Raw genomic sequence first — 16,552 nt, 5'->3', positions numbered from 1 at the left:
CTAATCCGCAGAAACCAAAAAAGAAGAATATATTAGAAATTAATCGGTAAAATTTTTCAGATAAGAAAAATATCTAGTAGAATCAACAATTCGCGGGACAACTCATAAGACATCTCGAAGAATAACTGACAGAACATCTCAAGGGACGAATACCACAACAATTTTAAAAATATATCGTCAACACCGAACCTCTTAAAAGTAAAATGATCTAATTAAACTCTTATCTTAGGGACTAGATTTTAAACTCTTAAAAGTAAAGTGACCTAATTAAAACTAATTCCAAAATAAAAGGATCAAATTGCAAATTTTGAAATCATAGAAATCAAATTGAAAAGGACTTCAATTGAATTTGCAGGTATTGAAAAAGATTGTTTTTATAGAAATCAAGATTTCTAAGTTAGTAACTACTAAATAAAAAATATCTGGATTTAAAAATTAAATTTGGGCATACAGGAAAAATAGAAAATATGAGAAGCAAACCTACTAAAGAAAGTGACTAAAAGTATGTTTAAACTAATTTGAAGTGAAGTGAAGATTATGAAACACTGGTTTTCACTTAATTTCTAACTAAATCCCAACTTTTTTTTTTCTTCTTATTTTAAGCACATAATTAAAGGTGTCATAATTTTGGCAATTTCTGTATGGCACATCCAAGTCCTAATATTATATATATATATTTTAATCTTTCTCTAACCTTTGAAAAAATGGACTTCCACATTCTTTCTAATTGTCATTTTCCACTATATTATATAATTATCCTTTCTTCTTAACTACTACTTTGACTTCTTCCAATTTTGCCTTTTTCTTTTTTAAATTTTATTAAATAATCCAAGATGGTCCCTTTTACAAGTTTCTAGAGGCAACTTGATTTAAAAGTCAAGTTTAATAGAGCTAAGACTTTAAAATAAGAACAACAAGAAGAAAACTTCAGGTCTAACCGTTTTGAGGTGACAACTTGAACATTCACTCTATTCTAAATGTGCGAATAATGCATCTATTGAGTGATAAAAGTGTGTGAATCACTTTATAATCTATTTGACTTCGTAGGTCATATTTGTAAGTTTTCTATCCACCTTTGAATATGGTTTAATTATTTTAAAAACTATACGAATTCCTAATTTAAATAAGAATACATTTTCAAATAAAAAAAAGTGATTTGTTATTTAAAAAGAAAACTATATCCTTAAACATATACTATTGTAAATTAGTTTCCAGTTTTCACAAATGTATGCAATTGTCAAACTAATATTTTTCGAGTGGAGAGATGTGGAATTTCCGTTTCCACTTGACCAATCAAGTTGAGAACTGAGATTAGGTATTTTGCAATTGAAGCCATTTAAATAAATATTTGTGTTAAATATTTCTTTAATATTCAACAAAACCGACCCTACTTCAATTTTTAAATTCATATCTAAACCTTAAAAAATTCTTTATAAAATATATTAATGAGCCGCCCAGTAAATAAAAATATTAATTAAGATTCCATGATGAAATTATCGCAAATAAAGGAAAAAGGCTCTTTAATATTTCTAATCCAACCAATAATTGTAGATGAATTTAAATTTTAATGTGCTTAGTCAACTTTTATACAATAAAGAGCGAGGTTTTGGTCAAATTTTTTAATCTAATTTAAATCATAAAGCGAAGTATTTAAGAATAATATGAAATAATATATAATGTAGAAGCTCCATGATGATGATTTCAAAATTAGTGCTACACATAGTACATTATTGGCTGTCAAATATATATATATATGCATGCATGTATATATATATATATATATATGGCTGTCTACAAATCACAAGGTTTGAAAATAACGAAAAAATCGAACTTAAAAAATGACGATAATTATTTTTTATATAACAAAAATCTGGATTCTCCTTCTAAAGTTCAACTCCTTGATTATTTGTTGGACACCTCTATTGATCAACAATCAATACAAATCATAATAAACTGTCCAGTTTGACCACTAATTCTCTTCTTCCTCTTCTAATAATAAGATAGTATGTATTTGAGTAATTATTTTAAATAACAAAATTATTGAAAATATTTTCAAATATAACAAAATATTACTGTCTATTAGCGACAGACAATGATAGATACTAATAGACATTTACTTGCATCTATCATAGACACTAATAGTTGTCTATCAGTAAATAGACGATGATATTTTACTATATTTATAAATAAATAGACTTATTTTTCTATATTTGAAAATAACCCATATCTTAGTCCGTACACTTTTTATACCATTTTTTTTGTTCCCTCAGAGCAGAGTATTTCCCTCAATGACAGTAACCTTTCAACATTGATGGGAGACAATCCGAGTTTAAAAATGTAAAATCAAAATATTAAAATATTTTGAATGACTAAAAGCATGTTTGAAAACAATTTTAGACTACAAAAATATTTCAACCAATTCAAAATCACCTTCCAAAGTAAAAGGTAAAATAAGAAGAAAGCAATAACCAAACACATGACATCACTAAACATCAAGCAATTTACAAAACATATGGAAAAAAAGAAGAAGTCAGAAGCACAAGTATAAACTCAACAAGCCTTCCAGGAGCAATAGTAGTAGCTAATAGCTACAAACATACTGCCACCTCAGGAGAAGAATTTACAGGGACAAACCTAGAAAGTTCACTGCTTTATGAACATAGTATTATATGTTATGATTCTATAGGGCCAAGCCGCTGAATCCATCCTCCAATTTGAAAGTCCCGCAAATGAGTTTTAAATCTATCCCTCATACCATACCCGTTTGTGGAATTTAAGATCTGCAAGAAGATAGAGCAACTCCTCCACAGAAAGCAGCAACTATTGCATATAGCAATACTACGATCAAACATGTCATCAGAGCTCTGTAAAGATGGAAATATAAGATTCTATAAGAAAACTAGATGCTTGAAAGTGTTCAACAGACTTCAATCTCTACCAAATAACAAAAAGTTACAGAAAAGTCGGACTTAATCATTGATACAACTACGTCCCTACTAAGTTACTCAAAACATTATCAGGTTTGTTTCAAGTGTGAAACCAAAAAATTATTGTTTTCCAATATTTTCAGTGACATAAGAATTTGCCGCAGGGTTTGATCACCTTTTCTTTTCAGTCACATTATCTAAGCTTAAAATGTTATATGTCAATCCATACATATGTTCTCATGATTATCATTGAACAGGATCCTAGTTACTGGAGTCATGCTACGAACTCCAAGGGTTGTTTGGAAGTTATGCTTGAAAATAATTCTGTTTAAAAACACAAACAAACAATAGATGCTGGAAGACCATATTCGACAAAAGATTTCTGGAAACGATTATCAGAACAAAAATGATAATGGAAATAAAGTTGTGTAGCTTTTCTTGTTTTCTATAATAGTTATTTATACAATTTTTTTTTTGAACAAATTCATTTAAGTTCAGTATATATTTAAATTAATACAAACAAAGATAAAACTAGAACATAATAATATATGATATCCTTTCAAACCATTTTTTAGATTTTCAGAATTATACCTGGAAACGGTTTTCAAGAAATGAAATAATAAAATAAAATCCAAACAGCCACTAAATTACTTACAAAAGTTTGGCATTTTTCATCCAAAGAGCTCGACGAAGTCGCTTGGACTGTTTCTTGAAATGGAATGCACCATCTTGCATTGTTGCAGTTTTATCAACAAGTAGTTCAATACGATCCCCTCTCTCCAGTATTTTTTCGATATTGTCCACCATAATTGTCCGTACCTGCAAACCAGATTTAAGTTTTTTCAGAACATGAAAGAAGCAAGGAGACATGGGAGAAAAGCCAAAGGTACAATGAGGAAAAACGTACACACGGATACAGAACAAAATGTTTCGGAAATATGGTAATGAAATCTGCCAATTCCTGGACACTTGACAATTAATTTTTTAGGGGAAAAGATGACCTTCACGTCTTGTTTGTATAAACCTTTCCGTAACTATTCTCTTTCAATTACAGAGCTTTTAGAAAGCTTCACCGAGGAAGATATTATCTTCTCCATTAGTCATTGAATTCTTTTCTTCCTAATGAAAAGTCTCCAGCACAAGATTTTAGGGGCGAACAAGAAAAGTACCACACTGAAGAAATGACAACATCATGATGGGAACCAGAAATTGAAGTAGAAAGTTCAGTATTATAGCAAAAAGAGAACATAAGGATGATATGATAACATTTTGAGAATTCCATCTCTCACATTTACGAGAATTTGTATATCCTACGTCTAACCCCCCATCCACTCCATCTATGGTTAGTGCTAGCCTCTACCAAACTCATTACGTATTGACTAATATACTCCTAATAACAATTTTGCTCAATTCTATTATTACCCCACCCTAAAATACTTCTTCTTGAGGCGTGGGTAATAACACTTGAATAAAACAACTTCTTTCTCATACCTTGCCAACAGTTTAAAGACTTGCAATAGAGCATCTAAAAATAAAGTTCGGACTTTTTTAACAGTGGAGCTTACACAGAGAGGAAAGGTGATATTTCTTGACTGAAGAGCTTGAACAGATCTCTGGATCAAGAACTAGTTAAGACTGACATAGGCATATCATGCTTTAGACAAGGAATTCCAAATTTCCCAAAATGGCTTGGTCTGGGAAGTACGAAGCAGAATTTGAAGGTTTAGCTTAAAATTTTAGAGCACTTCTAAGCGCAGTTTCAAAATTACCTAGGCTAAATTAGTTTCAAATCACAACATCAAGCACCATCTTCTTTTTGGAAAACCATCTTATCAGCAACTGATCCTTCATAGAATTTCACAATGTTGCATAAGCATGCATAACTTGGTTAGGAGAAACTCCAACTCAATGCCTGTGAAACTTTACCTCAAGTCATTGAAGTCCACATAGTCAACCTTAGTTGCAGCCAAAAAGATAAGGCAATTGACAGAATACTGGCAGGCTATGCACTTTTGAGTTCCAATCAATTTTCCGTCAATTTCAGATCCATTCCTAATTATGAATGTGCTCTAACACCAATTTGAAACAAAGAATTGAAGTGGGAAATTAAGAAAACAGTTATTGAACCTAAAAGAGAATATGAGTATGCTAGCCATTCCAGCATATCCCTTCCCGCCCACCCACACCCACACCCACACCCACCCACCCACTAACTTTAATAAACTGAGTATGAGTAATAGACCCCTAATAATGCTATCTATTACATTTGCACTACAATTTTTTTAATAACTTTAGCACCACAAATTTTGAATAAACAAGAAGTGAACAAAGAATAATGCATAAATGATTAGTGTCTACAACGTTCTTTAGAAAGAAGAAGATGCATCTACCAGGTCTTGATCATATGTTCAGACACATCAGACAAGAAGGCAAAATATTCAAGCGAGAAGGAGGAGTTTTTGTTTGAGGACCGGTCAAATCTTTCTTGGATGAATGCCTCTAAGCATTCCTTGAAGTGGTAGCTTAAATTAGTGGAAAAAACAATAGGTGCCTTAAATTTTATGCTCCCTATCAATTAAGCTATTTTAACTTCTACCATATAATGAACGACTTATTTGGATTGACATTCTAAGTGCTTAAAAGCACTATTTTGCCCTTAGAAAAACATTTTTAAGCACTTAAAAGGTCATTCTAAATAGGCCCTAAAGTATGCTGTGTTAGTAGACTTATACAAGATAAAGTCTAAGACTCCGCCCAACGTCCACTAGAAGAACCAATGGGATGTTGAATAAATTGGTGGTATGCCTTGAAGTTGCGTCTGTGCAGGATAAAAAAACTATATACTTGCCTCATTTACTTCACCTCTAACACGGTTGAGCGTATCAGCACTGGGATTGCTGGAAAAAAATTCCATTTGTTGATGTAAGACTCTTGAAAATTCATCATTCATTGCATAGGCAGGGGCATAATGGGCCACTCGACCATAATTTTTCATGAACCGCATATGGATATCCTCCAAGTAAGAAAAAGGAATCCTCCCTGAAACAATAAACCAATAACTTCAAAACCAGAAAAGATAAAGACCAATGGTCTTAAAACCTGAAATGAAATCTAACAGACAGCAACAAGTTGGAGATCTAAATCGATAAAGCAACTGATAACTGATAGTTAAAGAAGTTACTTCAGAATTATTTGGGCATAAAAATAATCATAAGTGGGATCAATTGCTCGCATGATGATTATTTTCAGGCCTAGAGGGGCAAACGGGAATAATAAACAACACAAAATCCTCATTTTCGATGTACCCACAAAAGTATACCGTCGTCGTTATTCGGTTCCCCTCTCTCAATATAACGAGCTTCGAGAAGCTTTAAAAACGAAAAATCCTACGCTCTTGATAGTCTGACAATCTCATTCATATAAGTTCCCAAAATTAAGAAATCAATAACCTTCCCCTTTCTTTCATAAATTTAGAATTAATTGAAGTTGATAACAATTAATTAAGCCAAGTATTCCACTTTCTACAGATAAAGCTATTGGCGCGACTTCCGATATCACTGTAAACTGAAAGGCCATGGATGAGCAGAACAATTCTCAATCAATGCAAAGGCAGAAATCAATAACATAAGAAGGAGAAAACACATACTGCCGAATGTGTCGTTGGCCATACAGAGGAAGGTCAAGCCATCGGATCTCAGAATGTGAAAGATGTAGCGTTCCTGAGAGAAGCAGAGCCTAGAGTCAGCTTCATTCGGCAACTTCTCAAGGATCCGCCGCGCGACGGCGCCAGTGTTGCCGGTGACAGCACTAAACTCCGCCAAAATCACCGTACCTCGTGCCACAACGGCATACAAGATAGCCATTTCTTTTCTGCTGAGGGAACCTTGTGGTTTTATCTAACGCCCGGAAGATTCAGAAGCCTTCGGACCTTCGATGACGAAGATTCAAAATTGTTGAAGGCCTCGATTAAGGGAGAAATTCTCTCAACTGTCCCAATTTTCCAAAAAGGAAAGAAGAGAGTTCTCTGATTTCGCTGAAGGCCAGAGTTGGGGATTGATCGGCTTGGTTGCACGCCGAGTTCACTGCTTAGTTGTTTGGGCATTATGGTAAAAGTACCTGCAGATGCACCCAAATTTTGTACGACCTAACAATTTTACAACTCTTACAAACATGAACCATTAACCTTTTTTTTTTTTTCTTTAATAAATAAATTAAATAAATAGGCAGAAGAAAAGAACAATTGTTTGTAATGAAATCATAAATTTTCTGAAATAAAAAAAATGTTTTATAATATGTAGTTTTGTGTCTACTAAATTAATATAACTCAACAGTAATACTATAATTGTTGTATTAATTTTTTTTTTAATAAGGTTATTTATATTCTTTAGATATTATATGACTAGTAGATTTTAGATCATATTAAAATATATATTTTTTTATTTTAATCATTAAACTGATTAGATTGATAATAGATCAAGGGACTATTAAAAAAATATATATTTTTGAGTTATGTCCTCCATTAAAAAAAATATTATAATTATTTCAGAGTTACAATATTATCAACCTTTCAAAATTACTTTTGAAGTAGAAATATTTTAAAATGTTGAACATATAGTCAATATAATATTGACGTACGATAATATAATAGGGGCTAGTATATTTGTTAGGTTAATTTGAAAAATGACATTGGTTTTTCGTCCATCATTCTAATTTGTCACCAATAAATTTGAAATGCTAGATTGGATTTTTTCTATAAGAAAAAAAAAGTTCTTGAAAGAAAGGTGAGGGAGAAAATTTGTTAAGATGCATGTCCCGAAACCCAAAATCAAATGTTGGGCCATGTCCATATCAACCATGATCTGGTTGATTGACCTAAAGTAGGTCAAAAATTATGTCACTGTAGTTCGATAAATCTATAAATTTTCTAAAAGAAAAGAGGCATTTATATGAATGATGTAAGTTTTAACTAAATTTGTAGGGATGATGTAAGTTTTAACTCCATGATTATACAATCAAACTCTAATATCGTATAAAACAATAAATGTCAAGATCTTAGAATTAGAATTTTCACGAACAATAGATATTAGAATTACATACCTTGATCCATGATGATAGTATTCGAAGGGTGTGTTTCTCTCTCTTCGACTCCTTTAGAACTTAATTAGATTTCTTGATGGGGAGAAAAAAAAACTACATTATGAGAAAGAGAGAGGACCAATCCTTAGAGTTTTATTTTTATATAGACACCTCCTATCATAATGTTTATTTAGGGAATTATCTTTTACTTAATTTAGAAATATCTTTCATTTAATTGGCCCAATAAAATAATATGTTTAAAGATAAAATAGTAGATAATGTACATGGGCCGCATTAACAATAATATTAAATTTAAATAAAATAAATCTAATATTCTCCCACTTGGCCCATTTGACATTATTTACCAGATATGTTCATAAACATAATGTATAGAGAAGAAATTTTTATCTTCATATCATGATATCAATGTCAAGTTAAAGAAACTATTAAAGGATCATGGCGGTCATACATAATTACATTAATATACTCATTTCCATGTATCACAGAATTAGTTCTTCATCTAACATGATCTATAATAAAGATAATCATAATGGTCCAACAATGAGTATCTTTATCAAAGACAATGTCCTATTTAATTTACACAATTCATTCATGTATATACGAAGTACAAGAAACAAGACCGTAAGAAAAAATTAGAAAAAATAAACAAATGAGCTCGGAGTGTTAAGTAACATAATCATAATATCAATAATGGTATCCACTAATGCCCATACATTCCACAAGTTCATTAAATGTCTTTGGTGGCAATCCTTTAGTCATTGGATCCACAATCATAAATTTAGTGCTAATGTACTCGATTGACACCCTTTATTTCTGAACATCTTCTTTAACAACAAAGTATTTAATTTCATTTATTTAGCACCATTAGAATACTTGTCGTTTTTTAGAGAAGAAGATTGCTGTGGAATTATCACAATAAATTTTCAATAACTTAGCAATACTGTCGACAATTCCAAGACCTGAAATAAAGTTCCACAATGATAAATCATACATGAATTGTAGCCTCAATGCATGCTACAATTCAACTTTCATAGTAGACGCAACGATGATAAACTGCTTTGCACTTTTCTATGAGATTTTTCCTCCACATAATAGGAATAAATAGTCAAATGTGGATTATTCAGGTATCCACATACCTGGCGAAATTTGAATATGAATATCCAATCATCTCAAGATGATTAAATTTTCGGTAAATAAGCATATAATCCTTCATTCCTTGCAAATACCTTAACACTTTGTTTGCAACTTTCCAAAGATTCATTCTTAGATTACTTTGATTCTTGTCCAACATACTGATAACAAACATGATGTTTGGTCTAGTACAAGTTTGTGCATATATTAAGCTTTTGATAATAGAAGCATAAGGAATGATTTCCATTTGATTTTGTTCCAATTCATTCTTTGTACATTGCATGAGACTACACTTATCTCCTTTCTGAATTGAAACTATACTTGAAGAGCACTTATCCATCTTAAATCTCTCCAAAATTTTATTAATACATGCTTTTCAAGATAATCATAACAATCCATGTGCTCGATCATAGAATATTTCGATTCCAATCACATAGTTTGCCTTTCTCATTGTTAGGATTGGTGTCCTATAAATCTCTTGTATTCTCGTAGTTTGTAAACATTGTATAAACAAATTGTTATTAATAAAATAATAGTTATTTTATGAGCATACACTCAATCCGATAAACTAAGATCCTAGGTTATTTTATGTAATTTAAACAAGTATGTAAAGACATACAGGTGGATCTTGTTTAAATAATAACCTAAACGGTCTGTAGTAGATAGATAAGGCTGGGTACCTTATCCTGGTGACATTACGGATATGGCCCACCTTGTAGATGTTATAAGTGTTGTAAAGTGTTACAAATAATCTGATCCTGATCATTCATGTGGAGACATGTGAGCTGGGTATCTATACATGGAGTTTGTATAAGACTGGACCACGAAATGGTTAGTCTCATTATATAATGTTGTTAATAGTAGAGACTTACAGTTCACCAAGATGACCATAAGTGACATGACTTGATTCCTAAGTGAGTTGTGAACTCCTGCTCATGAAGATGATCCTTTGATTTGTATGGGTGAGAGTGATCAGATTGCCAACTCAATAAGCCTACTTTTTTGGGGATTCATCTAATTGGGGAACTGGGAACATAGCTACACAAGACGAAATTCACTCTTTCTTTATTGTTGGGGTAAATAGATAAATTGCTCCCTTAAAGGCTGATTCTAGGGCTTGAACAATGTGGCCACACCCTCTCTTGGCCCGAGAGAGACTTGTCATAGTTGACTATGATTTATTATTCACTAGAGGAATCACTGGTACTTAATGAGTTATATGTAACTACATGGGCAAAATGGTATTTTGGCCCAACTTTACTTATGAGCAATTTGTGAAGAGTCATCGCCCTGTTGATTGGTTATATCCAATGGACACAGAAATATATCTGTAGTGCGAAGAGTGCATTTGTGGTCTTTAGTGGAGTGACCGATAGTTAATGAAAATTTGGTAATTTAATTAAAGAGTTTAATTAATTGTCCAAGCACCATTGGAGCTTCAATCTACCGGTCCATTAGGTCCCCTCTATAGCTCAATAGGGGCTTAATTGAGAATTAATTTTTGGTTAATTTGAATTGTTCAAATTAATTGAGGAAAATTAATTATATATGATATAATTAATTAAATTAATTATATGTGATATAATCAAGATAATGTATTTGATACATTATAATATAATGTATTTTAAGAGGATTTTGAATATGATTCAAATACTAATTATATGAGTGAGATTCACATAATTAAATTTAATATAAATATGATTTATATTAAATACCATAAAAAGTTGAGAGGAATTAAATATTTGAATATGATTCGAATATTAATTATATGGATAAGATTCATATAGTTGATTTTAATATAAATATGATTTATATTAAATACCATGCATTGTTGAGAGATAGTAAAACTATAGGTTATATTGTATTTGATATAACATATATATATTATTTTAATTAAATTAACTTTATATTTAATTTAATTAAAGGTAGGGAGTTACAACTCCCCCCCCTAATTCTTTAAGAAAAAACGTGCAGTGTGTGTGTTGGGAGTTGTTGTCTTCTTTCACTATTTTGAGGAACTGAAAAACACTCCCAGTTTCTCTCCCAAAACTTAATAGAGAAGAAAAGTTCTTCTCCTCCCTCTTAATCTCTTCTCCATCTTTCAAATCTAGGGCAAAGCTCACAACTCCTGTCAATTCTCAACCCTATAGAATATAGAAGGTTTATTTATGGTGGTATTCTGATCGGAGAAGAGACCGTGATCTAGATCGAGAGAAACGTGAAGAAATCGGCTTCAACAGTAAACGATTTCTTCCCTATTTCTTATACAAATGCATGCTGTAAATTTAGATTTATTGATGTATAATCTTCTTCTTGTTGTTCTGTAATTTCTGAATTATGTGAAAATTAAAAATGGGATCGATCCTCGCTTCCGCACAGAAATTGTCACTGGTTTCCCTTTCACCCATATCTTTCATTTCAAAGTTTTAAAGAGAAATTCTTTGGTTTGACATAATAAATCAAGGTCATTAATAGCCAGCAAGATGTCATCAACATATAGAGCAAGAATTATAAACTTACCCCCACTGATCTTTAGATATATATATATATATATATATATGTCGATCAACGATGTTTTCTTTAAATCCAAAGATGTGATGGTATTATTAAACTTAAGATACCATTGTCGAGAAGCTTGTTTAAATTCATATATTGAGCTCTTTAGTTTATACATCATATGTTCATTTCCTTCAACCACAAAACCTTCTGGTTGATCCATGGACACTTCTTCATTTAAATTCCTATTTAGAAAAGCAGTTTTTCACATCCATTTAATGAAGCTCTAAGTCATAATGAGCAACTAAAACCATAATAATTCTTAATGAATCTTTTTTCAAGACAGGAGAAAAAGTCTCTTATAGTCAATATCATCTTTCCGAGTATAACTTTTGGCAACGAGTCTAGCCTTGTGTCGTTCGATATTTCCATATGAATCATGTTTGGTCTTAAAGATCCATTTACACCCGACTCTTTTACTTCTTTTAGGAAATTCTACAAGGTCCCAAACTTTGTTATACTACATAAAATTTAACTCTTCTTTCATGACATCTAACCATTTGACAGAATTATCACTTTTAATGGCTTATGAAAATGAAACTGGATCATTATCAATGCTTACATCATATTATGACTCATGCAAATAAACCACATAATCATAAGAATAGCTGACCTTATTTGTCTTACAAATCTTCTTAATTCTATTCCTTGTGGTTCTTCAATTATAGGTTCATCCATCATAATATTGACCATTAATTTGTTCTTCTTGTGGATTGCTAATAGAGTTAATAGGTGAAAAAAAAAAAAACCTAAAGAAGTTATAAATGAAGGGATTTCCACCCCAACTTCTTGAATTTTCACTTTTACGTGGTTTCGAACTCCCACTAATTTTGCCACCTTCAATGAATCTTGCATTTTTAGTTTTAACTATTCTCATACAAGCTAGGACAATAAAATATATATCCTTTTAAATTTTCTAGATAACCAATGAAGAAATCATTGATTGTTCTTGAATCCAGTTTCTTTTCACGTGGATTAAAAATCTTACTTCCGCTTGGCAACCCCAAACATACAGGTGCCTTAAATTGGGTTTCTTTTGTATCCACATTCAAAGGTGTTTTTGAAACTAACTTACTAGGAACCCTGTTTAATAAGTATTGAGTAATTTTTAATGCATACAACCACAAAGATACAGATAAAGATAAATTAATTAACATACTCCTAACCATGTTCATTAATGTATGATTTTGCCTTTCTGCAACACTATTTTGTTGTAGAGTTCCTGACATTGTGTATTGAGCATATATGCCATGATTTTCTAGGAATTTAGAAAATGGACCAGGACACTGTCTATTCTCATTAAAATTTTCATAATATTCACCACCTCTATTAGAACCTTGAGAATTTCTCCTTTTCATCTAATCACCTTTTCAACTTCATCGACAAATACATTTAAGACATCTATCACTTTAGATTTTCCATGTAACAAGTAGATAGATCCATAATGTGAAAAATCATCAATAAAGGTAATGAAATACTTTTCTCCACAAAAGATGCAACATCAAAAAGCCTACAAATATCAATATGTATAATTTTCAACAGTTGTGAGCTTCTTGTGGCTGGTTTATTAATTGATTTTTTTCTTTATTTTCCATTAATACAATCTACACAAGTTTCAAGATCAGTAAAATTCAAATCCTAGAAGGATTTCATTATCTACTAATCATTCAATTCTTTCTTTGGATATGTTCAATCATAGTATGAGAACCATCAAACTTAATGGTGGTTAAAGTACTCATTAGTGTTCTAGCAAGGACTTGTCAGCCGACTCAAACTGAGAACAATTTTCATCAAGTTTCTTAAAATCTTTAGCATTTTTAGTTTTTTGCATTTGTTGACTTGATATTGTTTTATATCATCATTCACATAAATATTAGGCTTAATCTATTTGATCTTTTCCAAACTTTATAGAAAGATCTTTCCTCGATACTACTAGTATTAGTAAGTACAGTAGGTTTCTTACTTCAAAGTATCAAATCAAGATCCAATACACCAAGATAAAGTATTAGTAAGTACAGTAGGTTTCTCACTTCAAAGTGTCAAATCAAGATCCAATACACCAAGATAAAATTGGATTTGTTCGCACAGCAAATCAGAAAAAACTGAGTCTGTTAAACTTGATTATAAACGCAGGTTGCGAATGAAGAGAAACGAAAGCAAATACTTCAAATATGGAATGAATATGCTTATGCATTATTGCTTTTAGAAATACACCTAAACATATAATGTAGATTCAAATGACATTAATAATCATTAAGCATATATTGAAGTTCTTCTTTGGAAGATACTACAATATACAACATTCATATGTAATTGATGCTAAATTTAATCACATAATTGGTAATTGAAATGCTCAAATTAACTACATTAGTTATCTTTGGATATACTAAAAATATCTAACCAAACATCTCAACTAACCACAATAAGACTCAAAATTATATAACTACTAATAACCTTTGGGCGATTCAACATGTTCTATAATAATACAAATCAATATACTCATGAATCTTTAATGTTTCATAATATCATCTCCTTCATAAGCATCACATAAGTATGAGTAATTGAGTTAACTTTAATTTGATATCTATCGAAGTTGCTAATTTGGCCACTTTGGTGACTAACAAATTATTCATAATATAGATATCATAATAAAATAATCACAAATAATTTATCACTTTAATTTGCAAAACATTATCAATAGAATATCTATAAGACTTACTAATTTGGTCGCTTTAATGACTAACGAATTATTCATAACATAGATATATCACACAATAAAACAATCCAAAACATGAGATATATCACAATATGCAGACATAAGTGATAGAATTATCTTTAATCTGATATCTACAGAACTTACACTTACTAATTTGACCACTTTAGTGATGAACAAATTATTTATACTATAGATGTCATAAAATAATCACAAATACATACCTTAAATTATTCTTGTGAAATATACATAGCACATAAAAGATAACAAATGCATAATTTATTATACCAAACTTTATGGAAATTAAACATGCATAATTTATTATCTTCTAGACTTAATAGAATAATCCAATCGTATGAAAATACATAAACATTATTAGATAACATAATAAATCTTGCATAACATTAATCCAAAAAATTTGAGAACCCAAAATAAGCAATAATTTGAACTTTGAAAAACATAAATAATTGATAGTGAGATTATCTTTGTCTTTGTTTATTTACTTATTTTTTAAATCAAAAGATAAAAGATTTTCCATTAAATTTTAAAACTTATTTGTTTTCATGAATTAACTTCTATTTTGATATCTATATAAATCTTATTAATTTGGCCACTTTAATGATTAACAAATTATTCATAACATATAGATGTGAAAGTAACATAATTCCAAGTAATTTATATCATATCATTACAAAATATTAATATTGCAAATAATTTTATCAATGAAATATGAAAACTTTACACATCCCATTGTGTAATTTAAATTACAATACATAATGCATAAAACAAAACATAATTTATTTCCTAAAACATAATGTAATGTAATTATGCTTCATGGATAAACATTAAAATTTAGACTCATAATATGAATATTTAAAACTTAAATTAATGCGAATCGAAAATAATAATAAGAAAATAACACATAAATAATCAAAATCACATCATTATGAAATTTGCATTAAAAAAATGATAAACATAAATGATACTGGACTTGCGGCGGCAGTAAGACCTAATAACTGAAGATGCAAATTTCATCCAATTTAATGGAAAATTTTACAAAATGATCCAAATCTCAAAAACTTTTTTATAAATGACAATTTCCTAAAACTTTATCTATAATTGACCTTATATTCATAGAAAATTTGAATCTTACTCCTAATTTAAAAACCTCTTCAAACCGCACTACATTTCTCCTTCCTTGAACGATTTCTTCGGGTTTTCATTCAATATGTATTCAATGCTATACTGATATTCCACCAACGTATTTATTCCCAACTATTGTTCTACCAATAGCATTGAATAACATTGATATCAAGAATGGAAGGTCACTCTCACTTATTCATTTTCCTTTGAACTCACCACGAAATTCTCCCATTGTTCTCTCAGAGTTTCAATACAACATCCTCATTGTCGATCGCTTTCATCTTTGTTCATTTCATTGTGTATTTGGGTATAGAGTAAGATTTGTTCATTAGATCCAGAACTAGAGAGAATGTAAGTGATATTCTATAGTATTTCTTGTCCCCCATATTATTTAGTATTGAATGAATAGCAATATATAGATGATCGTTCATTACAATATGAACGCTCATTTAGTATTATATGAACGACGTTTATATAACATTTAAACGATCGTTTAGTATTATATAAACGACATTTTATCTATTACTTCACAATCGTGTAGTATTATATAAACGATCGTGTGTATAATACTAAACAATGTTTAGTAGTATATACGCGGTTGCGTATACAATTTTAAGCGAATACTTATAAATAGCTGGGGGATTGCTTATCAATTACTGGCTGATTTCTTAAAATTTGATTGGGTATTGTTTAAAATTTGCTAATCTGATTGCAGATCAATGAATCTACTTTGCATCTTTGTACGATTTGGTGGGGAATGGGACTAGTCAGGAAGTAATTATGTTAGAGGTCATATGAAAGGTTTGAAGGTAAAAAACGATATAATGGTCAGTGAATTAGTGAATATTATGTACCAACGACTAAATATCGATCCATATATGTTTGATATACACATAAAATATTGCTACAATCTATTGGTCCCGGCTCCCCCAATTGACATAGTCGATGATAAAGATCTTAGCTTCTTTTTAGAAGGAAGTGATGC

General features: G+C 30.5%; 1 protein-coding gene across 1 annotated transcript; it reads right to left on the bottom strand.

Annotated features, from left to right (window-relative positions):
* Positions 1–2,465: 2,465 nt before the first annotated feature.
* On the bottom strand, positions 2,466–7,058 carry VAMP714 (vesicle-associated membrane protein 714). Its single transcript, XM_039044660.2, has 4 exons — positions 6,574–7,058; positions 5,776–5,966; positions 3,583–3,746; positions 2,466–2,864 (listed from the first exon to the last, which is right to left on the bottom strand). Exons 1-4 carry the CDS (start codon positions 6,788–6,790, stop codon positions 2,774–2,776), a joined length of 663 nt encoding a protein of 220 aa, XP_038900588.1. The 5' UTR covers positions 6,791–7,058; the 3' UTR covers positions 2,466–2,773.
* Positions 7,059–16,552: the final 9,494 nt, after the last annotated feature.

Source organism: Benincasa hispida, chromosome 10 (genome assembly GCF_027475165.1).
Source record: "Benincasa hispida cultivar pf3 chromosome 10, pf3_genome.v1.1, whole genome shotgun sequence".
Lineage (NCBI taxonomy): Eukaryota > Viridiplantae > Streptophyta > Magnoliopsida > Cucurbitales > Cucurbitaceae > Benincasa > Benincasa hispida.
This window is presented reverse-complemented; position numbering and strand designations above follow the sequence as displayed.

Bases quoted from the DNA above. Each gene is read 5' to 3' on its own strand.
- VAMP714 (XM_039044660.2), bottom strand. From the start codon at position 6,790: ATGGCTATCTTGTATGCCGTTGTGGCACGAGGTACGGTGATTTTGGCG. The intron at 5,967-6,573 runs GTATGTGTTTTC...TTATTGTTTCAG, and splicing joins GGCCAACGACACATTCGGCA to GGAGGATTCCTTTTTCTTAC. The intron at 2,865-3,582 runs GTAAGTAATTTA...CCATCTTTACAG, and splicing joins ATGAAAAATGCCAAACTTTT to AGCTCTGATGACATGTTTGA.